The sequence below is a fragment of the Mus pahari genome, chromosome 11 (assembly GCF_900095145.1).
Source record: "Mus pahari chromosome 11, PAHARI_EIJ_v1.1, whole genome shotgun sequence".
NCBI lineage: Eukaryota > Metazoa > Chordata > Mammalia > Rodentia > Muridae > Mus > Mus pahari.
This window is the reverse complement of record NC_034600.1, coordinates 54,890,951-54,918,348: the sequence shown is the minus strand read 5'-3', so window position 1 is coordinate 54,918,348 and position 27,398 is coordinate 54,890,951. Positions and strand designations below refer to the sequence as shown.

The following is a 27,398-nucleotide window of genomic DNA, read 5'->3' as shown; positions in this document are numbered from 1 at the left end:
TGCTTCCTCTTTAAGGACTTCTACCTGTTTAGCAGTGTTGTCCTGTATTTCTTTGAATCCTCTATCAGCATCATGAGATGTGACCTTAAATCCAAATCTTGCTTTTCGGGTGTGTTGGGGTATCCAGGACTCTCTGTGGTGGAAATACTGGGTTCTGATGATGCTGAGTGGTCTTGGTTTCCGTTAGTAAGATTCTTATGTTCGCCTTTTGCCATCTGGTAATCTCTGGTGTTAGCTGTCTCTGGCTGGAGCTTGTTCCTCCTGTGATTCTGTTAGCCTCTGTCAGCACTCCTGGGAGTCCAACTCTCTCCTGAGTCCTGGGGTCAGAGCCCTCCCTAGAGGCCGACTCTCCTCTGGTGGGGAAGGTGCACAGAGCAAATCTTAACTTTCTAGAAGGGGCGGGGGGTGTCTTAAACAGAGAAAATCTTCCAACATTTGGGTGGTAGAAGAACAGGCACATTCTGGAAGAATTTACCATGTAGTGACATGTTCTATTACCATACATAGTGATCTAACCTGAGCTAGTCCACAGACTCACCTCATGGTGGCATCCTAGCCACACTCTGGCCGGAGTTATTTATTGTAAATAAGCCCAAGATTTATGGTTCACAGGGCAGGGCTTCTTGGGAAAGCACTGGGTAATTGAGTGCTCTCAGCTGCCTTATGTAGCACCTGGATGACTAAGCCATTGCATACCTTCTGCATCACCTTCCTTGCCCATCTCAGCTGTAAGATGTACCACTGTGCTACAGGAAAAGAACACCGAGATGCCCGGAACAGCAGGAGAACTCGCTGCAGGATTCCAGACAGCTTTTGGCGATTATCTTTTTCAGCTTTTAAAAGAAGGTTGTCACCATGTTCCTGAGGACAAGAGAACAGCTGTCTGTTACTTAAACGACTGTTTGGTATGTTACCTAATACTGTACATTTAGTAAAGTAGACATTTATCTTCAACTCTTGCATTTTTAACATAAACATTATTACCAGGCTATTTTTAAAAAGCAGACAAAACCAACTTTCACTGAGAGAAGACTCCAGTGAGCTTACCTCACTAAGAACAGCTGGCTGGGGGCAATACAGTGGAGGCGCGGGAAGATACAAATCGACAGGCACTAAGCCCCACAGCTTCTTACTGAAGTCCTTCGCGGAGTCCATCAACAGTTGTAGTGTTTCTGAAACAATGTCTGCATCAGCCATGACTGATGCCTTCAGCACTTCTTGCACAGACCCAAACAGCAGACCAGCATCTTCTTCTTCAATGGGATCTAACAAGCATGACAGGAGGTAACATTAGCCAGGTATGGTAGCTCATGACTATAGTCCTAGCACTCAGAAGGAGTGATCAAGGTCACACCGGGATACATAACAAAGCTCCAACTCTAAGATAACAGTAAGTATAAATGCATGTACAGAACAGAACATACTCCAGTGCAGCTGCTTTGGTTTTGGCAGTGTTGAAGATTGAATCCAGGGCCTCGTACATGTTAAGCAAGTGTTCTACTACCAAGTTGTAAGCATGTTTTCACCTGATATCAGCTTTCTTTTTCTTTCTTCTTGTGGGGCTCAGAGCAGACCCTGAGCAAAGCATGTGCCAGGCAGTCCTTTGCCACTGAGCTGCCGCTCCAGCTCACTGACATCAGTTTTCTATGCTCCCATGATTAAGTATAAATACCATCCTTCAACATTTGATAATTATTCAGGGTGTTTATATTTCTAAATATATTCACAAGTTTTTGTAATAGCACAGGGTTTATATTAACCTGATACACTTAGAACTTACGTAGGCAACATACCTGTAAATTGCTTATATTTTGAACCCTTTTCATTTTTTGCTGCCAAAGAGACTGGCTGACCTAAGAAGCACCGCAGCCTTTCCTGGAAAATCTGCGCTGGTGTCATATTTAATGGTAGGTCCATACCCTTTCTCTTGGACCTGCAACAAGAGAAATAAAAGTTTTGAAAACAGGAAAGATTTTTACATCAAGAAGTAAATGTATTTAAGAAAATATGGAGTCATTGCTCTGTTAACCCTACTCACAAAAAGGCTCTTCAGAGGATCCAATTTCTCGATCTCACTGCTGTCCTTCATACATACCTCTACCCCAAATAACCCAAAATTTCTCTGCCAAATGCTTTTGCTCATACATAAAATGTTCACACTCCTCAGCTGCTCAATTCATCAAAATGCTACCTGCCCTCCAGTGTGCATCTGAAAGGGCATCTCCTACATGCAATGTTTCTGGACTTCCCCTCACTTGCTATTATGCAATATGTGAACCTTATCTAAAAATCCATTCCTTGGACGGGTGACCTGGCTTAGCAGGTAAAAAGGCATGCTGTCACACGTGACGACCTGACTTCAGTCTCTGAAACACACAAGGTGGAAGGAGAGAACTGACTCCCACAACTTCTCTTGACGTCCCCATGGTGCCGTGACATATATGCCCATGTACATACATGCGCACACACACACACACACACACACACACACACACACACACACACACACACGCACGATAGTTATTTTAAAAGTCCATACCGCACAGAATTGCAATCATGTTTACAGAACACTTGGAAGGCCACACCAATGGAAACAGATGTCTTCCAGTCTCCAAGTTTATGTGCCATCCACACAGCCTCTGGAATCAGGCCACCAACAAATAATAATTCGAGGGTATATTCAACTGTCCACACATTTGAGAGATTCTGATCTCTAACAATACTGGCCACCTTAGAGTGTTGTAGAGGAATAAGTCTCAGGGAATGCTCTGTGAATCAGTTAGAGAAAATAATATCACAACTACATACATAGAGCCAAACTCCTGAAATATATTTTTAGTTAATATTTTCAAACATGAAATAAAGAGGCATATAAAATGAAACAATGCCCTCTTGAGTAGTTTTATTAATACTGAGATATATGCTTTCTTAAATGGACTATGCATAAAATACAAACATCCCTAAAAGATAAAACACAGCAGAAACAGAAGAAGTGCACAAAATCAAGGTGACTACTGCTTAATGAGTTCAATGAAATGTACATACATACATACTAGACCAGGGGCTGCAGCAGTGGATCTCAACCTTCCTAATGCCGGAACCCTTTAATACAGTTTTTGTTGCTACTTTATAACTGTAATTTTTCTACTGTTATGAATTTATGTAAATATCTAATATGCAGGATGGCTTTAGGGAACCCCTGTGAAAGGGTGTCTCCCCAAAGGGGTGGTGACCCATAGGTTGAACACTGCTGGGCCACAAAAGAGCATGGACTATTCTACCAGATCAGGATTCAGTTCCCAGCACCCAAGACCAGCAGCTCACAAGCACCTGTAACTCCAGTTCCAAGGGACCTAGTGCCCTCTTCTAGCCTTCTTGGGCATTGCACTAATATGTACATAACCACCCACAAACATTGGATCATAATGTACAGTAACTGAACTATTCAGAAACGTGTTCCTATTTTTCATTGCAGATTATGAAATCTGAAAGAGACTGTATTTTATCTCATTTTACATTATCCATAGAGCCAAATTTTTTTCTAATTTCAGAAAATATTTAAAACACACAAAATATTTAATATACTACTTTTCATTAAAAAAAGAGGACTGATATCTGGGGAGAGAGTTTAGTCAATAAAGTGGTTGCCTTATACACATGAAGACTTGAGTTTGATCCTCAGAACCCACAGTTTTAAAAGCCAGGCATGCTTGTGCCTGTTTACAATCTCTGTACTGGGACAGCACACATGGACTGATCCTGAGTTGCTGGCCCACCAGAATAATGTATTTGGTGTATTTCAACCCAGTGAGGGAACCTGTCCCAACTCACAGATGAATTCAAAGAAAGCAAGAGTAGATGGTGCCTGAGCAACAACACCTGAGGTCTTCTCTGGCTTCAGCACACATATACACTGAGTGCGCACATGCATGCACACACACAGACACAATCACACACAGACTGGCAGTCAAGCATGGCACATTTCACTTATTGTACTTGAGAAGCAAAAGCAGAAGGATCAAAAGGGGTTCAAGATTATCCTTGGCTACACAGTTTAAAGCTTACATGGGCTACATAAAACCTTGTCTCAACAAACAAGAGAAAAAGGGTCTGAAGTATAGCTCAATGATAGAGCACTTACCAAACAGGCATGAGACTCTGACTCTAACACCTCCTATTGTCAGATGGATAGGTGGGTGGGTGGATAGGTGGATGAGTGGGTGGGTGGATGGATGGGTGGTTGGATGTGTGGATGAATGGGTGGGTGGATGGGTGGGTGGATGAATGGGTGGATGGACAGATGGGTGGATGGATGAATGNGTGGGTGGATGGGTGGATAGATAGGTGGATGGGTGGGTGGATGGGTGGGTGGATTGATGGATAGGTGGATGGGTGGACAGGTGGATGAGTGGGTGGATGGACGGGTGAGTGGGTGGGTGGATGGGTGGGTGGATGGGTGGGTGGATGGACAGATGGGTGGATGGATGAATGGGTGGGTGGATGGGTGGATAGGTGGATGGGTGGGTGGATGGGTGGATGGATTGATGGGTAGGTGGATGTAATAAACAAGAGAAATTTTGAAAGGAAGGAAGATAAGCTGTGTGCAGCTCACACCTATAATCTCAGGTATTCAAGAAGCTAAAGCAAAAACCCTGTCTTGAAAAAAAAATCAAACAAGTGAAAAATGAAAACAGTAAGTTCAGGAAAGGAGACAAGTTTGAGTCTCAAAACTGTACAAATTCCATAGGATACTGACTTAAAAAGCATGTGCAAAAAGCAAGGAAGAACCATTTCTGTTTAGCGTATTACCTGTTTGCACATGAAGCGGAGGGAGAACACTCACACTGTGAGGTGGCAGGACGAAGAGTGGCTCATTGGTGAAATAGGCAGCCATGAAGCGGGCCATGCACTGGACAACTCTGAGTGCTGCCTCGGGGTGGACATTTCCAGTCACTGCAATCTCAGAATCTAAGCAATAGGGCAAATGACCAACAGAGTCTCAACAAGCTGTAACAAAGTAAAATTATTTGAGACAGCCCCCACTCTCAGGCCCATCCAGTGTCACAATGGAGTACAAACCAACCAGAAGAGTCCCTCAGACCCAGACTGGAACCACTCTGCATACCCTGGCCAGCTGGGGCCGCTATATATATACCCCCATCCTTCAATGGAGTGCTTGTGGTACACTGGTGGGATAAGGTGAGCACAGCTGCTTTCAACACACTGGTCCAAGGCACAGCTAGAGCATTAGAGAAGGAAACTAAAGGGACTGTGATAGGAAAAGACATCAAATTATCCCTATTCGTAGATAATATGAAAATATATGTAAGAAATACCAAAAAATTCACCAGGAAACTTCTATAAACAAACAATACACTCAGTAATGTGGTTGTAGCTGCCTTGGGCTACTTTGTGGGTGCTTCTTTCTTCCACCCTTCTTCCCACCTTTTCAAACCCCAAATATTAAATAGGAGAGAAAAAAAGGACAGAGGAAAGAGAGAAGAGTTCCCTGAATTAAGTCAGGGACAGAACAGGGCTGATGTCCTCCTGCTGACTGAGGTGTCAAGTTCCTTGGGCAAGTTTGAGCTTCTCTGTCAGGATATCTAGCTTCCTCTTTGCACACTACTTAACAAACATTGAACAACAACAACCAATAACCAACAACCCACTCTACCTCTCAAGGCCCAAGCACTTATATACCCTCTCAAAAGTCCCCAAAATTCCAAACGTCACACAATTACAGAAACTATCTGCAGCTGGCAAATCATCCCTGTGCCAGAGCAGGAGGCAAAGCACAGCTGCTGTGAAGACAAAGAATAACTTAGCCACTGTAAAGGGAAGGCAATTTTTACATGTAAACTATTTGTTCTCTAAATCAATAAAGAAAAATTAATGCTATTAAGTCAGTGGGATGGCACATGCCTATAACCCCAGCAGCTAGGAGGGTGAGGCAGGAGAATTGCCATGAGACTAAGGCCAGCATGGGGCTGGTTACACGAATACCAAGAAAGTCAGAAACACAGCGAGACCCTGTTTCAAAATAAACAAACAAATAACATACAGTTAATTTTTTTTAAGTATACCTGAACAATCTTTACTTTCTTTTACAGGTAATTGGGACCGGCTGAGTAGTTCTCTGACTAGATGATCACATAATCCTTGAGCATCATTTAAATTATAGCAGTAGAGATGACAGTACAAGAGAGAGAGATAGTAACGTAACTGAAGAAAACGCGTCCTTCTTCCTCCTGAAACAGAAGAATTCAACTTACAAGCATGGAAGCAAGGGACTGGTCCATATAGACAGCTGTGTGATATTTGTGAAAATTCATCAAGTTTTATACTTCAATAAAGAATTTCTGACTCGGTCTTCTTTAAGGAGCTGGCCACTGGGAGTCTGACCATTCTCCAGTGGGTATATATATGACTAACACATACTCAACAACCTCCTCCTCCTCCTCCTCCTCCTCCTCCTCCTTCTTCTCTTCCTCCTCCTTTTGGAGGGAGGTCACAAGGGTTGGAGGACAGACCTGGGTGTATGATGTGAAATTCCCAAACAATCAATGAAAAGATTATGAAAGGAAAAAAATAAAACAGGGCAGCCATCAAGCCTGGTGGCTCACTCCTTTAATCTTAGTAATCAGAGGCAGAGGCAGTAGGATTTCTCAACTTGAGGCCAACCTGGTCTACAGTATAGAGTTCTAGGCTAACCAGGGCTACAAAAGGGGACTTGGTCTCAAAATAATAACAATAAAAATAATAACAAGTCAGCAATACTTAGGTCTTTTCATTTTACATTCTAAATAATTTTGTTTTCTTTTTAGTAGGTCCTAAGATGATCAATGTCACCCAAAAGCTGCAAAGTCTCACCATCTTAGCATGAAGGTCTTCTGCTTATTTCTACCTCAAGTTTCAATGTGAAAGATTTAACTTTATTTGGTGTTACTACAATAAGCCCTCATGTGAGCCAAGACATGACACTGCAGATATTACAGCATGCTCACTTACAGGAGGCAGCCCAGCTAGGAAGAGACCTTTCCCCATACTTCTTGCCTTTCCACATGCAGGTCATGGCTGAAACACAGGCCCATGAAATAGCCTTAATATTAACAGAGCAGGAAGGGACCCGGATATAGCGGTCTCTTGTGAGGCTATGCCAATGCCTGGCAAACACAGAAGTGGATGCTCACAGTCAGCTATTGGATGGAACACAGGGCCCCCANTGGAGGAGCTAGAGAAAGTACCCAAGGAGCTGAAGGGGGCTGCAACCCTATAGGTGGAACAACAATATGAACTAACCAGTACCTCCTGAGCTCCTGTCTCTAGCTGCATATGTAGCAGAAGATGGCCTAATCGGCCATCATTGGGAAGAGAGGCCCCTTGGTCTTGCAAACTTTATATGACCCAGCACAGGGGAACACCAGGGCCAAGAAGTGGGAGTGGGTGGTTAGGGGAGCAGGGTGGGGGGAGGGTATAGGGGACATTCAGGATAGCATTTGAAATGTAAATAAAGAAAATATCTAATAAAATAAAATAATAAGTAAAAAAATATTAACAGAGCAGAAAAACAAAAGGAGCCTAAGTCCTTGGAGGTATACACAAAAACACCAAATCAGCCTGAGTCTCCAACCTCTAGTCCATCCCTAAAACACTTTCTTTTCTTTTTTCTTTTCTTCTCTTCTCTTCTCTTTTCTTTCATTCATTCATTCATTCATTCATTTATTGAGCCAGGATTTCATTCATTCATTCATTCATTTATTGAGACAGGATTTCTCTGTGTAGCCCTGGCTGTCCTGGAACTCACTCTGTAGATCAGGCTGGCTTTGAACTCAGAAATCTGTCTGCTTCTGCCTCCCAAGTGCTGGGATTAAAGGCATGCGCCACCACTGCCCAGTACCTAAAATACTTTTTTTTGAAGCCACTGCTACTATAACTGTCCACTATCAGAAGTCACGCCTATGTGAATAGTTATTAAAAAAAAAAAAAGTCCATAGTGGGCTCATAAGGGAACTATTTTCATCTAAAACTGAGTTTCTCAACTTCCTAATGCTATGACCCTTTAATATACAGTTGTTTATGTTGTAGTGACTTTCAAGTATAAAAGTATTCCATTGCTACCTCATAACTTTAATTGTGCTGTTATGTCATATAAATTGTAATGTAATCATAATGTAAGTATCTGTAATTTCTGATGGGTCTTAGGCAAACCCTGTGAAGGGTTGTTTGAGTCTTAAGGAGTCTCAACCCACAGGTTTAGAACCACTGATCTGGAGATGGGCCTGGCCCACCAGAGAGTTGGCCCAAAGGGCATGGGAGCTGGAAAGCTGGCCTGGCCCTTGCTGGCTGCAGCACTGCACACTGGGGAACAGCCAGGAAGCACAGGTAGCTGGCCCTGGTTTTGAGAGTTGTAGTTAAGCTGGCCCTGAGGGTGTGCACACGCAGGCCCCACCCCTCACTGGCCATTCAGTGGTGTAAGCGAGGGAGAGATGGTCCCTCCCCTTACCTGGGCAGCATGGGAAGAGCTGGCCCCAAGGGCATGAGAGCTGCCCTTGCCCCTTGCCAGTTGTAGCACTTGGGAGAGCAGGCCCCACCCCTGGCCAAAGCACTGAGCTGTCCCTGTCCCTGTCTGGGCAGTGCTCAAGAGCTGACCCAGGTGGCATGGGAGTGTAAAAGTATTTTTTATTCACCTGAAGTAATTGTTGGCTCCAAAGAATACTGCTTCAGACTGCTAACCTAGGTCTAGTCTTGGAAGCATGTAGCCTCCATAGAATGTTTTCAGCCTAGAACGTTTTCAGCGTCTGAGACTTGTTGCTGAATAAGCTCACACTCTTCCTTGTTCCGAGCTCTGGCTGGCTGGTTCACCTCAGCTGTTGTGGCTCAAACTCCTCTCCAAGCTGACTGATTCTATCTGCCCTCTCTCTTAGCTTCTGACTGAATTACTCAGCTTAGACTCATACTAACTTGGGCAAAATGTTCTAGTCTTCTGGCTTCTCATTCTCAGGCTTGTCCTGTCTTCACTTGTGTCTAGCTTGTTCTCTCTTCAACCTGTCTCAGTAAAACTCTTCCGGGAAAACTGCCTCCCCCTCTCTTTTTCTGCACTAGTCCCTTTAGTAGCTTCCCGTTCTTCTCCTCCTAAATTGGGCATATCCTATTTTGTCAAGTCTTTTTGTGATTTGTTATTTTGTCAATTAGAAGTTACTTTCAAACATGGGTGCTTCCTTCTATAAACTAACTTTACTGTCATTGTTTGGGATTAAAGGAGTGTACTAAGAGTGAGCCTATATTGCAACCACAGGGATTAAATCTGGGTGTTAAGGGCTGAGCCACACAACAACTAGAAACAGGTTTTTCCAGCAAATAACACAATCTTGGGGTTCGCAGTGTGATCGCATATAGGTGTGCAATATGGGTGCAGAAGAGCTGCCAGGATGACCAGTTCAGCCAGGACTTGGAGTTGGTCCACCCTAACATCTGCCCCACCTGAAGGGGCTGGTCCTCCAGAACCAAAGCTGTAAGAGCTCCACGACACAGGGCAACAACAGATATCCAAGGCATCCAGCTGGGAGTCCAGTACTGACAGTGTAGCCGAAGCCAGAGGCCTCAGCAGACCTGATTTGCCACAATGAACAGGTGCAACTAAAGCTGTTTGGGCAAAAGGGTAGACTGTGTGATACACCCCAGCTTCCACAGTGATGTTTTGTTTTCTGGGAAGGTTGCAAGGGCAGAATATAGATGAGTTGGATTGGGGTACATGATGTGATATTCATAAAGAATCAATAAAGTTAAAAAAAAAAATAAGGGCGAGCTACAGATCTAAAACTTTCTATTTCACTGAATTCCTCTCCTTTATCCAGTTAACCAGACCTTAAAACTGAGAACTACATTAAACTTTTTTCCCAAATCTACTCAATCACAATTTCCACTGATTGCTGTGTCTGTGTGTTAAGTATGAACTCCATTCCATCAGCACGGATGTTGCTTTGGTTCAGTCTCTTTATCTGAATAAAGGTCACGCTTTGTACACAATCCACAGCCCTCCAACCACAAATGTATCAAAGTGACCTTAACTGACCTATAAAGGGTAAATTGATTTGTAAATAGAAAATCATAAATAGAAAATATTATAAATCAATGCATCTATGTGAGCTGGAAAGATAGATCTGCACTAAAGAGCACTTGCTGCTCTTGCAAAGAGCCTAGGTATTGGTCCTATCACCTACACAACTCTCTGTAACTCTAGTCCCAGGGATCCACCACCTTCTTTCTGACCTCCATAGGTTTCAGGCACATACATATATGGTACACATATATATCTGCTTACATAAATGCAAGCAAATCACTTATACACAGAACATAAAAATAAATATTTAAAACACGCAATCACACACCTAACCTAGCAGTATCAGAACACACCGTGGAGTATCAGCCATTACCCTGTGGTCAGGCAGTGACTCAGCACTAGGACTCACTGCTGCTCTTCAGCAGTGCACACTGCATCGAACTTCTAGCTCAAATTGGACAAATTGGAAAAACAAGTCTGAAGCTTCTAGTGAACAGACATGACTTTCCTGGCATCACTAAGTTAAAAGTTTAAAGATAAATTATTGTAAATCAGGGACCTTCTGCACTTCCTTGGACGGTCTGTTCCCTGCAAGTGGGCCAGCAGTTCCAGGCCACTGACAGCCTGAGTCTGACCTAGGTCCCACACAGAGGAAGGAGAGAATGGGCCCCTACAAGGCATCCTCTGACCTCCACATGCAAATCTGTAGCAAATGCGCACCCCTCCACATGAATGAATGCCATTTTAAAAATTGGCTTAACATACCAGCACGTAGGGGGCAGGGGTAGGGAGATCTCTGTGAGTTCAAGGGTAGCCTGGTCTACACAGTAACTTCCAGGCCAGCCAGAGCGACACAGACAGACCATGTCCTGCTGTCTTTCTTGTCCCTTCATACAGGCCTCCTTCGCTACTGCTCCCTCTCACCATTCCTGACCCACCAGACACTAATGCTGCAAACATGTGATCACACTTTCTATTTTGAGGAAACAACCTGCACCTTGCCAAACTCTTAGTATCTCTCAGACCTTCGGTTTCTCTGGATTCATGAAACTAGTGACAACTTTTCCAATGCAGGGCTAATGGTATGACTCAGTTGACCTACCTTACTTAGAATCTAAATTCATGAGGGCCGCTCATCCTCTGCTAACCCATCATCTGTACCTTCAGGCTTACAGTGCAGAAGTGCTCTTCTGTTACCGAGCCCAACTGTAACAAAAGGTAAGCTATTTTCTCTGTATCTCTAGTGCCTTGTGCAGTGCTGGGCTACAGCAAGCATGAGAAAACACTAGGCTATGGAAAGGGGAGTAAGCAGACACACAGCTTGGCTGTGCAGACCGAAAAATGTGCAGGCAGAAAATAAATGTAAAGTGTAGTGCTCTGACCAGACAGTGACTGCCTTTTCATCTTAATCACACCTTCAGTCCAATATCATAAAAGATATCATCAGTTTCTGAAACCTAGAGTCCTCTGGCTTTATAAAAACAAAACAAGGGCTGGTGAGATGGCTCAGTGGGTAAGAGCACCCGACTGCTCTTCCGAAGGTCCGGAGTTCAAATCCCAGCAACCACATGGTGGCTCATAACCATCCGTAACAAGATCTGATGCCCTCTTCTGGAGTGTCTGAAGACAGCTACAGTGTACTTACATATAATAAATAAATAAATCTTNAAAAAGAAAAAATAAAAAAACAAGCCATGTAAATCATACTTAACTCCCATACTCTGTTTAACCTAAAACACTCAAATCCCTTAAAGGCAGGAGGCTTAGCTCCCATGTCTGTAGGATATCTGATGTGTAGTTCCCATTTAGATAATTGTGGTGCCTTAAAAAGGGAAAAAATATTTAGGATGTAAATCTCATTCTGTCCATTAACATTCACCCATAGGTTTTATCATTAAACAAGCAGGGTGTGGCAGGCAGGAAACTTAACTAGAGAGCATTGAAAAGATTTTGGGGTTTTTTGTTTGTTTGTTTTGGTTTTGGTTTTTTGTTTTTCAAGACAGGGTTTATCTGGATAGCCCTGGATGTTCTGGAACTCACTCTGTAGACCAGGCTGGCCTCGAACTCAGAAATCTGCCTGCCTCTGCCTCCCAAGTGCTGGGATTAAAGGCATGCGCCACCACTGCCCAGCATGGTGTCATGATTTTAAAAATCAAGAATAATTTCAAGTACAGTATTTCTGACAGTCAAGTTCCCTACAATCTGCATCTTGGAGAGTAAGATAGTAAGATAGTGTAAACACTGTCAACTCTGCAGCAAGTTAATTTATGGTCTTCCCAATACATAGTTACCTTTTAGGAAACACTCCTTACCTTTCTCTTGGGTTTCTCGTAGAGCCTTCTTCCACAGGCAAACTGACTTTTCATATGATGCTAACAGGAAACACTCTTCACCTAAGGATGATTTTACCCAACAATTTAGTTATAGTTGATTACATAACTTTTAAAAGTTTTGCTTTAAAATTCAGTAGATATATCTCCAGCTGAAATTATTCTCAAAATCAAGTAAGTGTAACCCATTTTGAAGACCCATAGCCCAGTCCATCACTTCATATATCCAAGCAGTTAGAAAGTGTTTATAGATACTAACCACTGATAGGGGTAAGTTCTAAGACTTGACTCAAGCTATCCCCAGCTATCTGCAGGTTAGTCTGGACGTGACATAACAGAGTCTTGACAAGAGATACTTCATGTCTTATATTTTCAGTTAATTGTCTGTCACCATCAGTTCTTCGGCTTAATTGTGCTTGATACCATAAAGTTTTCTTGTACAGTAGTCTCCAAAGAGGAATCAATCTATACAAAAACATTAGGTAATCATTAAAACCAAACTTGATGAGTGACGAGAGTAAGTTTAGCTCCCTTCATTAGCAATGTTTTACTTGGCTTCCTCACAGATCCAACAGAACGTAGTGACCAAGTCAATGATCACAATCCACGATCAAAAGATATATACTGTATGTGGCAAACGCATAGAATGGCCACAAGATCTTCTCAAAATTTGTATGCACTTGTGTCCATTTTTCATTATATACTTAACTTTTACTATATACTTTCAAGATCATTATGGCTGCACAAGAACACCTCTCAAAATGTGTTTTTAATATTAGGAGAAAAAACATGAAATAATTTTTGATTGACAAATAAAATTTATAGAGAGAGGCTGGAAAGATGCCTCAGAGGTTAAGAGCACCTGCTGCTCTTCCAGAGGCCCTGAGTTTGCATCTCAGCACCCACAGTGTGCAGCTCACAACTGCCTGCAACTTCACACCCAGAGGGTTTGATGCCCTCTTCTGGCTTCTGTGAGTATCCAAACAAAACCACAAATACACAGACATAAATTAAAACAAAACAAAACAAAATTTAAAAATCATATGGATATATCAGAAAGATGGGCTGCTATTCTAAAACAGGCACTTAAATATTTTTAAGTTAATATACTTTAATACTGAAATTCAGTGGTTACAAAGTTTCCTTCTAATTTCTCTGTGATTAGTACTAACAGTTTTCAAACCTAGTGAGTATACTAAAAAGTACCAAATTATACACTTCTTATTACAGTCTAAGAACTCTAATGGTGATTTACTAATATTAGTATTCTTACCTGTGACCTGGCTTCTGAACAAGATTTGTCACTTGAGGATAAATCTTTAAAGATGAGTCCCAAGGCCAATTTCCCTTAGAAGCTTGAAAAACAGGTACCATTAACGAGTCTAGCTCTGCTGGTCTACTTTTGTCAGCGGCTGCTGGGACAGCCTCAGGCTGAAGACTGCATGTGCCATTTAAATGGACTGTCACAGTTCGCAGTAAAGACAGGCAGGCCAAAAGCCTCTCTGAGAATGACCCATGCTCTTGTCGCAGAGTCAGTAAGAGCTTTATAGTATTTGCGGTGAGCTTTATCAAATGGCCCATGCTTTGTCTGTATCTCATATCCCAATAGTGGACTGATAAACACTGATCAAAGAGTCGAAAGACACAAAGTACCCATGCGCTACGCTTCAGACTCTTATGTAAAAACAGGTCAGACTTAGGCACAGGACATTTTATAAACTGAAGAATATAGAAAAAATGAGTGATGCAGAGAACTGTGTAATTTAACATTAACTTTTTTTCTGTTACATGTTTTGAAATTCCTATAGTCCAAGCTGCAAGCAGTGTTTTCTGGATACAGTGCAGTTCTACAGTGGTTCTGTCTGCCTCCTTGGACTCATCCTTTGCATGAACTGTATCAAACATAGATGCAAACTCCAATCTTCCTTCCTTGACCATATTGAACTGTAGAGCTTTTCTTTGGTTACAAAAAGAAGATGAATTGTTTACAAATTGTTCAACTTCATTAGTTTCTTCTCCTTCAAAATCCTAAACACAAAGGGAAAAATATTTAATACCATTCAAGCCTTATGCATAGAATCACAGTGTTATTCTTAAATTTCTATTTCCTTTAACAACAACAACAACAAAAAAAAAAAGAACAAAAACAACAAACCAATGAATTTCTTAGAATAAAGTCAGTATATACTACTAAGTACCTGAAAATCTGTGGTTTCATTTAACTTCATTGTTTCTTCTGCCTGCAAAAATCTGGGGACAGTGCAATGTACTGAGCTTTCCTTTCCTTGATGTTTCAACAGGCTAGACCTCAAGGAATCCAGAGATCGGAAATTCAGCCCTTTGTCCTTGGGCTGTAGAAAAAAACAAAAAAACAAAATGATTTCCAAGAAAAATTTTATATATAAATCTAAAGCAATCAAATCTTCTAGTGTCAAAAAAGCTATTACTAGGGTCAATAGTTTTAACTTTTAAAGGAAGAGAAAAATACTTTTTAACCACAGATACCCAAAGGTACTGTACCTTAGACAGCATCATACTCTGGTACGCTTTCTCAAGCCTCTGGGTTGAATCAAGAAGCAAGGACCTCATGAGCACTGTTGGAGACTGGTTATCAAGAAACCGCAGGGTTGTGACCATGTATCCATCAGAGATAATGAGGAATGGCAGCCGTGAGTGTGCTTTTACAGAAAACCTCTGTCTCAGAGGGTCACTCTCAGAGGCTGATGAATCTACAGAATTATTTGAATCTTGAAATGGAAGCTGCTGTGGTCTAGCAAACAAACATGAAAAGTCAAGAATCAGCAAGAGAAGTATCTTAAAGGAAGTAATCATAGCATTCAAAACAAAGTGAGCACACAGAATGATGAGAGCAAGCAGATGAGACACACATCAGAGTATTAATTGTGTATTTGTCTTCCAGGAAACATACAATAATCAAAACATATGTCTTTATATGTTTCCACATTTTTTCCTGAATTTGTGGCATTTATTATTTTTTTTAAACTATATGCAACCTGTTTCAAAAAAAACTGTGGAATCTTGTTTTTATTACTAAAGAGTTGAGTAGCTCACTTTCCTTCCATAATATATAAGCACAGGAATAGAATTACAAAAATTACAATCAGTACAATTGTTAATGCAGAGGAAAAAAAAGAAAAAGAAGAACATTTGGAGATTATAATTGTGAGTGACATTTTATGAGTTTAAAATTGAATGAATCAAATAAATATACATATCTCTTGAAGTGATATAGCTGACTGATTATGCAATATAGCTGCTTACTATATTTAAAGTTTTATAAATATAAAATGAGACATTGATACATTGTAATTTGTTGAGCTAGAGAACTATTAAAATACGGATATCGGAGACCTGCCTACCAAGTACAAGGTCCTGAGTCTGGTCTTTAGCACTGCACAAAGACACATCAGGATGCCCAAGATTTCTAATAAAGATTGTTTTTCATTAGCCAAATGTCAAAAACAACCAATAAGTATGTATGGGACCATTAAAACTGTATCTGGGGCTCAGCGGTTAAGAGCACTGGCTGCTCTTCCAGAGGTCCTGAGTTCTATTCCCAGAAACCACATGGTTGGCTCACAACCATCTGTAATGGGATCCGATGCCCTCTTCTGGTGTGTCTGAGCACACTGTAGCTGTCTTTAGACATATCAAGAAGAGGGTGTGCTCATATAAATAAATCTTTAAAAAACAAAAACAAAAGACACCAGTTTCTGACAAGAAGAAAGATGTATAAAAGATACTACTAAATCTATCAATTTATAGGAAGGAAATTGATGTGGGTATGCCCTGATTATGTTTAGCAAAATAGCAATGCCTAATTTTTTTTTAAATTAATTAATTTTATTTGATTTTCTTGAGACAGGGTTTCTTTGTATAAACCCTGGGTGTCCTGGAACTCACTTTTCTTTTTAAAGACCAGGCTGGCCTTGATCTCGCAGAGATCCACCTACTTCTGCCTCCCAAGTGCTGGGATCAAAGGCACGCGCCACCACAGAGTGACACATGCCTACTTTTTAGTAACAGATATATGCTAGTAGGAAGCTGTCATTCCCTACAGTGAAAGTAGGTTCTTTTTAACCTTTAGGTTTTTTTAGGTGCATGGGAGTTTGGCCTGCATGAATGCCAATGCATCAGTGCCCAGGAGGCCTGATGAGGGTGTATCCATTCTACTCAGGGAGTACAAGCACTTGCCACATAAGCCTGAGCTGTTAAGGTGGAAAGAGAGATTGCTTCTACAGGTAGACTGCGGCATACCTGTGCCTATGAACACATGTACATACATACATACACACATACAAAATACACTTAAAAATGAAAATATAAAAGGCTGTTACATGTAATATATCATATGTTGAAAGAAACTATCATATTGCTATTATTATAAATGCAATATGAGTATCCTGTTTGGAAGACAATAACACCCTAAGATGTTAATTGTTACCTCTGATGATTTGGAATGTATGAGTCATTTTTATACTGTTTAATAATGTGTCATGATTTTCAAATTTTATTTTTTCAAATAATGTATACCTATTAGAAAAGAGAACTCATTTGAAATGCCTTAAAATAGTAATTTTAAAAAAGAATATGGGACTGGTGAGATGGCTCAGAGGTAAGAACACTGACCGTACTTCCAGAGGTCCTGAGTTCAAATCCTAGCAACCACATGGTGGCTCACGACCACCCGTAATGAGATCCGATGCCCTCTCTGGTGTGTCTGAAGTCAGCTACGGTGTACTTACATATAACAATAAATAAATCTTTGGGCCAGAGTGAGCAGGACCGGAGCAAGCAGTGGTCCTGAGTTTAATTCCCAGCAACCACATGATGGCTCACAACCATCTGTACAGCTACAGTGTACTCATATACACAAAATAAATTAATCTTAAAAAAAAAAAAAAAAAAAAAGAATGTGAGAAAATTTAAGGAAACACAAATTTGGAGTTTGGTTCTCAGTACCCAGATGGAGGCTCACAACTGCCTGTAACCCCAGTCCCAGAGGATCTATCACCCTTATCTGGTCTTCATGGTCACCATATGCACAAAAGTCACAGACATACACGCAGAAAAAAATACCCATATACATAAAATATAAAGACTTAACAAAATACACCTTCACTCTAGGAATTGATAGTGTTCTCCTAGCACTAATCTGTCACTAAAAATTATGCACTGCTTTTTTGCTTAACAAATCAAGGATGTAGCCATGCCAGTTTCCCTTCTATAGACTTACAAATTTCAAAAGTCATTTCCAGTTTTTCTATCTAAAAAATAGCTCTTGGGGCTGGAGAGATGGCTCAGCAGTTAAGAACTTTTCCTGCCCTTCCAGAAGACTGGAGTTTGATCCCCAGCATCCAAAGGGGGCAGTCAGGCCCCTAGAACTCCAGCCCCAGGGGCCTCTGCGGCCTCCCCCTCCACACACACTGCACCCACCTCCTCACAGCAGTCAGGCCCCTAGAACTCCAGCCCCAGGGGCATCTGCGGCCTCTGCCTTCATACACACTGCACCCACCTCCTCACACAATTTTTAAGATGAGTTAATTTTTAAAACAGCTCTCTCTATACATCTAACTATACACAGTAAACTAAAAATTACTCAGCATTTATCTTATTGAGAACCCCATATAATGTATATCCTTACTTCATTCTCTCAATCCTAAAAGACAATTACTATCATCCTCATTTCATGAGAAAAGAAATTGAGAATTAAAAAAAATTATCCACTTACAAATCTAAGAAATAGGAAAACTAGTATTTGAAATGATTTGTCTGACTAAAAAGTCAAATTGCTACCTTCTTTCACAATTAAAATCCAATATGGTTACACTCTATATTCTATTACTAACAGATTCTGGAAAAATGTTAAATTTTAGTTACTAAGTTCCCTCGGTACTACATTTTTAAAATAATAAACATCATGTTTTATTATCTTTTATAGTAAAGGTAAGTTTTTAGTACTATGAAGAATTATAACTTTATACTTACATAGTCACAATGTCAAATTTTCACCAGGATTAAGCCACAAAAAGAAACAGGAAGAAAACTATAAATAATTAGGAAAAGATAAGAAACAGATATTGACATGACAGACTCACAGAAAGAAAAAACATAAATTTGGAGATGAAAATTGTTTTTGTAAAAATATATAACAAAATTAATCACCAAAGAAAATAAGGTATTAAACAAAACAATTCAAATTTCTCACCTATATGTTATTAGTGGATGAAGAGGAATAAATTCAGCTGGCCCAAATTCTATAGAGCAACCAAATGTAACTAATGTTAGCAATTCACCTAGACAGGTCAGTAAAACCAGGGAGCCACGTTTTAATACACAAGCCAGAAAAAGGCTGTCATGCGTCCAGCTGATGTCCCCTACCCAGTATGACCTAGAAAGAGCAAATGACAGTTTTAGAAAGGGCTGGATAGTAGGTAACTCTCACATAAATTTTGTGAATTTTATTTTGTAGAAATAAAAGGCTTACAATCTTTTCCAACATCATTCCAATTAGAAATTTATTAGATTTGTAAGCAATTCAGAAATGAAAATACTCCCCAAAGTTGAGGCACTCATCTTTCGATGAGCATGGACTGTAATCTCACTGGCACCTACAGCCAAGACTGATGGATGGACAGAGTCTGAGACTGCGCCTGTCCACTCTGCAGCAGTGTCTCTTCCCAAAGCTGTTCCTTGCTCCAGAACTCCCCGGCAGCATCATGTGTCACCAGAACAAAAAGGAGCTCCCAACCCTTCTGACAGTGGCAGACATGAGTCAAAAGAACCCCTGAGCCGAGCCCAGTGCTGCTCTTGGAGAGGAGCTGTGGGGAGGGAAGGGGCCAGATGACCTGAGCACTCTGCAGACTCAGAGGATAGCACGGAAGGAGTTCACAAAGAGGCTCCAAGCTCAAGAGGAAATATTTGTACTACATCTTTTACAGGTCTTTTCCTTTAATTGTTTTTTGGAGACAGGGTCTCTCTCTACAGCCCCGTCGTGAAACTTGCTACATAGACCAAGCTGGCCTTAAACTCCTGGAGATCCTCCTGCCTCTGCCTGCAGAGTGCTGGGATTAAAGGTGTGTGCCACCACGTCCAACCTATACAGGTCTTATAGTTCATGCTGTTATCCAAAAATCACCATCGATGTCAATTGTTTAAAAGGCTGTAAGTACCCCAGTTACCACTCATTCCTGAATGAGTGACGGACTACCTCCTGGGTTTTCCATCTTTCTCTCCCTAACAATGCCTCATCTTGCTCCACCTACTCACAACTGAGTTCTAAGGAGACAGGGGAGAAAAAAATTGAAGAAGAAAATACATTTGTATATTTTCTACCCTACCCTTCATTTAAAAGCATTTGAGGCTTTCTTTATGTAAAGCAACTTTTGGGATTTACCAGGTAAAAAGGTAAGCTGAAATCTTTATGAAAATATTTCCTGTGATAGTAGAGCTTCAAACTTCTTAAAGAAAACAAAATGTCCTTAGAAATATGTCCATGTGTTCTTACCTGGTAAGTGAAGCTGGGACCATGGGATTCTTATTACTACATCCTTTAAGGCCACCACAGAGAGTAACAAAATTCAGTGTGTTTATAAATAACACCTGAGTTGCCTAGATGGGGGAAAACATGACAACCAATGAAGTTAGCCTGCTGTATGGACTGCTTACTTACAACACTGGAGGCTGGGAAGGCCGTTATACACTGCTATAGTAAGCAGGCTTTCTAAGCCAGGCCCTACTGACAACTGTCACAATTCTCTGCCTAAGCTGCTCAGAGCAGCCTTAAACCTGAAGCCCTCCCACCCCAGCCCTGCAAACTGCTGGGGTGAGTACACACGCAGCCCTGCTCTCCGCTCTCCTTCCCTCTGTCTCTTTTATCCTTCTTTTACTGTGCACTCTGTTTTGTTGTGTTTAAGACAGGGTTCTGCTATGTAGCCCAGGCTGGCCATCAACTTAAACCCTCCTGCCCCAGTGTGCGGAGTGCTGGGGTTACAGGCACTTATCACCGAGATAGCCTTCCTTTCTTCCCTTTCCTCTCCCCTCCCCTCCCCTCCCCTCCCCTCCCCCCCCCTCCCCCCCTTTCTTTCTTTCTGTTTTTTTGAGGCAGGATTTCTCTTTGTAGCCCTGGATTGTCCTGGAACTCACTCTGTAGACCAGGCTGACCTCAAATTTAGAGAGCTCTCCTCTGCCTTCCAAGGTATATCTGGTCAAGGTTAGCCTTTTAATTTTATATTTCCCCAGAACAACTTTCGAAAATTATGACAGCTAATTTATGTAACTTTACCAAAACACAATGAACTGAAGACATCGATTTAAATCATGAAGTAGTAGTAAAGACAGAGGCTATTACTGACCGTTGGGTCTTTCTGATTAAGAGTCACTGCTAGGGCAAGGCCATCTCTTGAGAAGGCAGAGATCAGAGCTCCTCTTGACTTTAAAGAAGCACACTTAGGAATCAGATCACACAGAGGACATTCCTGTTGTGCCCAGTGAACACGGAACAGCAACGACCTAACAAGGGAATGAAATAAATGATAGCAAGCTTTAACAATTTTATTTACTCATTTTTGATGTGTGTGTGTGTATTTTGTTTTGGAGATGAGGTCTCAACATATGACCCAGACTGGCCTTGAACTCCTGGGATCAAGCGAGCCTCCTTCCGCAGCCTCCCAAGTGACAGAGGCTACAGGCATATGAGACCACGCCAAATTCATATAATAATTCTGAAGTTGATAGACAGTTCATAACAAAAAATAAAAGGGTAGACTTATACTTCTGGACATGAAAACATTCATATTAGTGACTGTTCAGTAGCTGTCCGTCAATCTAGTTTGGTGCTGGAGCTCCGTAAATAGAGTTATGTTCCATAATCAAACCTAAATATACCTGTTTCAACTAAACGTTTAAACATTTTTATGAGGCAGAAAACATTTTACTAGAACCATGAAAACAGGGAAGAGGGTTGAGTGAGGATGATAGGAATATGAATATGAGCAAGCAAAATGGATCAAGAAACATGTTTTCTATGTAACTAATGTATATTAGTTTAAAAACTGAGAAAAAAGTAGGGAAACAGACCTTTTTAGATTATGTCAATTTCCCGCACTTGTTCTGAGAGATTAGATAGATGTATAAATTTACTTGACTACTTACAAAGTTAACTATTTTACTTTATATGACAACAATGTACTGTTAACAAGGAAATCATAAAAGTCACATTACTTTTCCAAATATACATAGGAATTATAAGCTTTTAATATATTTTGCTCTGTTTTATTAAGCTTAGAATACAAACGATTTTACTATTTAAAATGTTTTTTAAATTAAAAACAAACAAACAAACAAAAAAAAAAAACCAAACTCTTGGATAGGCCTGATGGCCCCAGTATTTGGGATGTAAGAACAAGCGGAACTCTACATCCAAGACCAGCATGGTTCACATACAGAGTCCCAGGAGAGCCAGGACTACATAGTGAGACCTTGTCCAAAAACACAGAATAAAACAAAACAGTTGGGCATTTCCAAAGTACAACGTAAATCCAAATATTTCTGCCCCCTTTAAATTTCAATTCACTTCAAAGCAATTATTTTTATAGTATCAAGACAAATATACCACTACAAGCCATGCTATCTCTTACGTGTTTTCCCTTCTAGGAAAAGAAAACAAGAGAAACTGTCTAAATTAAATGTTTTAAAGTGAAAGGTAGAAATCTACAAAGCCAGAAAAAAACATGAAGAGCTAAAAATCTTAAATACATACTGGTCAAAAATAACGCTAGTTTAAAAGTGGAAAATAAGAGAAAGGGAAATATTTACCTCACCTTACAGATGTAAATATATTCTCATACCACTGAATGGCCAGAAATGTTAACTTCAAGCATTCTCCAGAATAAAAAGTAAACGAACACAGGCAGCAGTCGCCAAGTAACTGTAGACAAATACAGTAATTTAGTACAAAATTAATCTGAAAATAAATTGATATATAGAAATGTCTCCTATAAATGGAAAATCTCGGGACCCAGCTTATATTTTCATTTTCAGCAGTAAGCTTAAGGCTACGTTAAATTTAATCCTCAAACCCTGGGTTTCCAAGAGTTAAAAAAGACAGAAAGTGCTGGGCATGGTGGCGCACGCCTTTTGTCCCAGCACTCAGGAGGCAGAGGCAGGCGGATTTCTGAGTTCGAGGCCAGCCTGGTCTACGGAGTGAGTTCCAGGACAGCCAGGGCTACACAGAGAAACCCTATCTCGAAAAACAAAAAAACAAAAAAAAAAATTATATATATATACACACACACACACACACACTGTCATTTGCTGTTGCTGGGAAGGTTGCTGTAAAATTATTCTTTTTTTATAGTTTATATTATTTATATTAGAGTATCGCCTTACTGGGAGGGACTAGTAAAATTACAAAATGCAATTTTTGTTTTGTTTTTCATGACGGCTTTTCTGTGTAGCCATGGCTGTCCTAGAACTCACTGCGTAGACCAGGCTGGCTTTGAACTCAGAGATCCACCTACCGAGTGCTGGGACTAAAGGCCTGCGTCACCACCAGCCTGCTTTTATTTTAAAGAGAAGCTCTCACATAGCCCAGGCTAGTCTGAACTGATCATCTTGCTTCTGTTTCCATAATGCTGAGATTATAGTCACATACCACCAAGCCTGACTTCAAACTACAATTTCTAGCAAAAGTGGATTAGGTAATAGATGAAAGTTCATACAGAGACAACTTGACACTACTTAAAATTTTTATTTTATTTTTATTTTATTATTTTTTTAAGATTTATTATATTTAAGTACACTGTAGTTATCTTCAGACACTCCAGAAGAGTGTGTCAGATCTCATTATGGATGGTTATGAGCCACCATGTGCTCTTAACTGCTGAGCCATCTCTTCAGCCCAAATTTTTAATTTAAAGAATGAATGTACTCTAGCCTGAGAATTTAATGACCTACTTAACATCATCAGTTCTAACTTACTTACAAAACATGCACACGTTTTATTTTAACTTGGTTGCTATATAGCCAAGATAGCCTGGAGCTTAATATGCAACCTAGGATGGCTCAAGTTTGGGGAAATCCTTGCCCACAGGTCTGCCTTACCATGCTCACTATCCACATCTGCCTCCCAAGTGCCTGGACGGCAGGTATCATGGTCACTACCATGCTCACCACAAGTCGTATTATGACTGTGAGAAAGGGAACTTGAATTTGAAACCATTTTTTACGTCATCGTTCCAAACAGTAATCTCTCACCTGCTCTGACTAGTAACAATCAGGTATGCAACTATACCCTGACTAAACAGCTTCTCTGGCAGCACCAGTCCTTAAAGCCTAAGAGCTTTCCTCCATAGTGTATCATTTGGATTTTACCTCGTTCTTTACAAAAACAGCATCCACTACGGCTTCTTTATCTTTAGTGGAAGGCAATAAAACTGCTTCTTCGGGCACAATCTGGGACCACTGGCCCACCAAAGAAAGGCTTTTAGAAGAGAAGATAGTCTTCAATTCCAAATATTCCCACAGAAGTATGCAGCCAGAAGATGTGATAAGCAGAATTCTTTTCCCATTTTCAGCTACATATAAGTATAGTCTTGAAGAGTTTGCTAAAATACACAAAACAAAACAGAAAAATTAAACTTTTTTTTTTTTTTTTTCTGAGACAGGGTTTCTCTGTATCCCTGGCTGTCCTGGAACTCACTCTGTAGACCAGGCTGGCCTCAAACTCAGAAATTCGCCTACCTCTGCCTCCTGAGTGCTGGGATTAAAGGCGTGCGCCACCACACCTGGCAAAATTAAACTTTTGAAATCTGACTTTTTTTTCTACTTTTTACTTTTTATGAAATAGGGTCTCAATCTGTCAGCCTCCAACTCACTGTGATCCTCCTACTTGAGCCTCCCAAATGCTTGCCTGCAAGGTTAGCTACCCTTGTAATAAGAACTCAAGCTGTTCACATTCAGGATATTATAGCTAAAGCATTAGTAATAAAAGTACAAACAACAGCCGGGCGTGGTGGCACACGCCTTTAATCCCAGCACTCGGGAGGCAAAAGCAGGCAGATTTCTGAGTTCGAGGCTGGCCTGGTCCACAAAGTGAGTTCCAGGACAGCCAGGGCTACACAGAGAAATCCTGTCTCAGAAAAACCGAAAAAAAAAAAAAAAGTACAAACAACAATTACATTTACGACTTTTTGTTTGTTTGTTTTTTGAGACAGACTTTCTCTTTGTAGCCCTGGTTATCCTGGAACTTACTATGTAGACCACGCTGGCCTCAAACTCAGAGAGCTCTGCCTGCCCCTGCCTCCCAGGTGCTGGGATTTAAAGGTGTGTAACGCCATGCCAGGTATTATAGTAATGTACTAGGAACTGACCCTTTGCCTTGTGCATGCTGGGCACACGCTCTAACACTGAGACCCACTACTAAAGTTCTTTTCACTGTGAAGACAGGTCTGCGCTCAGGGTGACCTTCAGCTCAATCTGAGGGACAAGCAATACTTCTCCTTCTGGTCCTCCTGCCTCAGTCTCCTGAATAGTGGGGATTACAGACCTGTTCCATAAAGCCTGCAATATTGTGACAGGAGGAACATAGGAACAGTAGGATGACATCACAGCAATGACAGGCATGTCAGGTTTTCTCCTTCAAACTGAACTAGGTGCAAAGCACCACCAGCCAAATTTCAGAACATAGAGTATACAGGCAGAAACAAGACATAGAGTATACAGGCAGAAACAAGACAGAGTATACGGGCAGAACAAGACATAGAGTATACAGGCAGAAACAACACATAGAGTAGACAGGCAGAAACAAGACATAGAGTAGACAGGCAGAAACAAGAAATAGAGTATACGGGCAGAACAAGACATAGAGCATACAGGCAGAAACAAGACATAGAGTATACAGGCAGAAACAAGACATAGAGTATACGGGCAGAAACAAGACATAGAGTATACGGGCAGAAACAAGACATAGAGTATACAGGCAGAAACAAGACATAGAGTATACAGGCAGAAACAAGACATAGAGTATACGGGCAGAACAAGACATAGAGTATACAGGCGGAAACAAGACATAGAGTATACAGGCAGAAACAAGACATAGAGTATACAGGCAGAAACAAGACATAGAGCATACAGGCAGAAACAAGACATTCACACGCACACAAACACAGATGTAGTTATCAAAGTAGCACTACGAAAAAATTTCATAGATTTTTCCCCATCAAACAAAAATCTAAAAATCCCTACCTATTGCCGCTTTAATAGCTTCTTTAGGCTTTTCAGTCACTTGTATCTTTTTCAAACAATCCTGATCTTTGTTCCACAGGAACAGTTCTCCTGTAGTGAGGACCCCAGACAGCCACACATCTGTTCAAAAGCAAAACCAACGTTAACACCACCACTCACTTTGTTTTCTTTAAAACCACAGTAAGCAACCCCTTGAACATTCAGAATTACTTAACCATCAGTGGATGTTGCCAGGAAAACAACATCCTTCAACAAAGGCTGCAGACTAGGGATCTTCTTCTTTGTTCTTCCTGACAGCAAATTAATCTCATTTATCAATTTCTCATCCAAAAGAAAAACAGCTTCATTTTCCTAAGAGAAAAAAAAATGTGAAGCTCTTAGGTGATCCCAAGAGTGAATTCAATCTTGTCTACATCAGTTACCCTAGAAAGGAGAGCAAAGTAACATTTAAGAACAAAAATAATTTATACCACAAATCTAAAGTAAACTTTAACCTAAAATTTGAGCATTTTCCATTCTATTTTTAAAAATGTCTTGGGTTGGGGTGTTGCTCAGGGACAGGAGTGTTTGTCCAGCATGCCTGAGGTCATGATTCCGCATCCAGGTCTGTCAAACAAGTAAATAATAAGAAAATACCTCTTGCTAAAATTACTAGGTAAGGTAATCTAACAGCTGCATTTAAAGTTCTTTAAAGGTTAACACTCTAGGGGCATTAGCCAAGTTAATGTCCTATGTATGTGAACATTTGTATGGCCAAGCTTTTATACTGTTTGATTAATTATGGCCCTAGAAATCCATAAGCTCGTGACTCCAATCACTTTTTTTTTTTTAATCTAGAAAAAGTAGGGTATTTTTGATGAAGTTTGTGGAGCCAGAAGCAGCAACGACGCCTCAGAACCTGTTAAAACACAAATTAGCAGGGCTGGAGAGAGGGCTCAGTGGGTAAAAGCACTGGCTGCTCTTTCTGAGGTCCCGATTCAATTCACAGCACCCACATGGTAGCTCACAACCGTCTATAACTGTAGTCTCACGGAATTCTCATGGAATCTGACGCTCTCTTCTGGTATGCAGGCATACATGAAAAAAAAAACACTTGTATACACAAAATAAACAAAGTTATGAAACATTCTAAGCATTAAAAAAATGAAACAAGCAAACAGAAAAATGTAAATTACCCAGCCCAGACCTACTGAGCTGGAAAGGCTACGGGACTCAGCAATCTGTTTTATTATTATTTTAGTGTAAAAAATAATTTCAAAATTGTTTCATTACAACATTTTTAAACATACGTATCACATATTTTGCTCATATTGGCCCATTAACATCTCTTGTTCCTTTCCTATCTCCAAGAACTCACTCCCCTTAAGTTTTTATCCTGTATGTACACACATATAAAGTATAAATGAAACATGAAAAAAAGCATAGCACATTTATTTTTCTCCCTTTCCATCACCTTTTGTCATAACGACGTCGCCCCGAGCCCCTCCTTCCTCCCCCTGGATCCCCCCTTTCATTCCCCCAGGCCCTTTTCCCTCCCCCCACCCCTTCTTCCTCCCAAAGGGTCCCCTTTCTACTTTCATATCATATATGCATTTATTTTTAAATGCAGATTTTTCACATTTTGAGAAAATGCTTGTCTTTCTGTGTCAAGCTTCTCTTGTTTACATCAGGATGATCTCTAACTCCATACATGACCCTGCAAAATTCTTCCTTTATGGGTGAATAAATTTCTCCCAGCCAGA

The 27,398-nt window shown here is 40.7% G+C and overlaps 1 protein-coding gene across 6 annotated transcripts in view; it reads right to left on the bottom strand.

The window, feature by feature from the left end:
- Cplane1 (ciliogenesis and planar polarity effector 1) overlaps positions 1-27,398 on the bottom strand; it is an 87,667-nt gene that overhangs the window by 55,906 nt on the left and 4,363 nt on the right. For all 6 annotated transcript variants that reach the window (XM_029543961.1, XM_029543964.1, XM_029543965.1 and 3 more), the window contains exons 3-20: positions 25,872-26,007; positions 25,657-25,776; positions 23,785-24,017; positions 22,233-22,339; positions 20,766-20,922; positions 19,919-20,022; positions 18,620-18,802; positions 14,911-15,160; positions 14,589-14,741; positions 13,664-14,418; positions 12,650-12,855; positions 12,373-12,453; positions 6,084-6,248; positions 4,810-4,968; positions 2,540-2,768; positions 1,794-1,933; positions 1,048-1,265; positions 697-861 (exon numbers count right to left, since the gene is read on the bottom strand). In XM_029543961.1, coding sequence (XP_029399821.1) covers positions 697-861; positions 1,048-1,265; positions 1,794-1,933; positions 2,540-2,768; positions 4,810-4,968; positions 6,084-6,248; positions 12,373-12,453; positions 12,650-12,855; positions 13,664-14,418; positions 14,589-14,741; positions 14,911-15,160; positions 18,620-18,802; positions 19,919-20,022; positions 20,766-20,922; positions 22,233-22,339; positions 23,785-24,017; positions 25,657-25,776; positions 25,872-26,007 — 3,561 coding nt within the window. The remainder of the gene's footprint in view (positions 1-696; positions 862-1,047; positions 1,266-1,793; positions 1,934-2,539; positions 2,769-4,809; positions 4,969-6,083; positions 6,249-12,372; positions 12,454-12,649; positions 12,856-13,663; positions 14,419-14,588; positions 14,742-14,910; positions 15,161-18,619; positions 18,803-19,918; positions 20,023-20,765; positions 20,923-22,232; positions 22,340-23,784; positions 24,018-25,656; positions 25,777-25,871; positions 26,008-27,398) is intronic.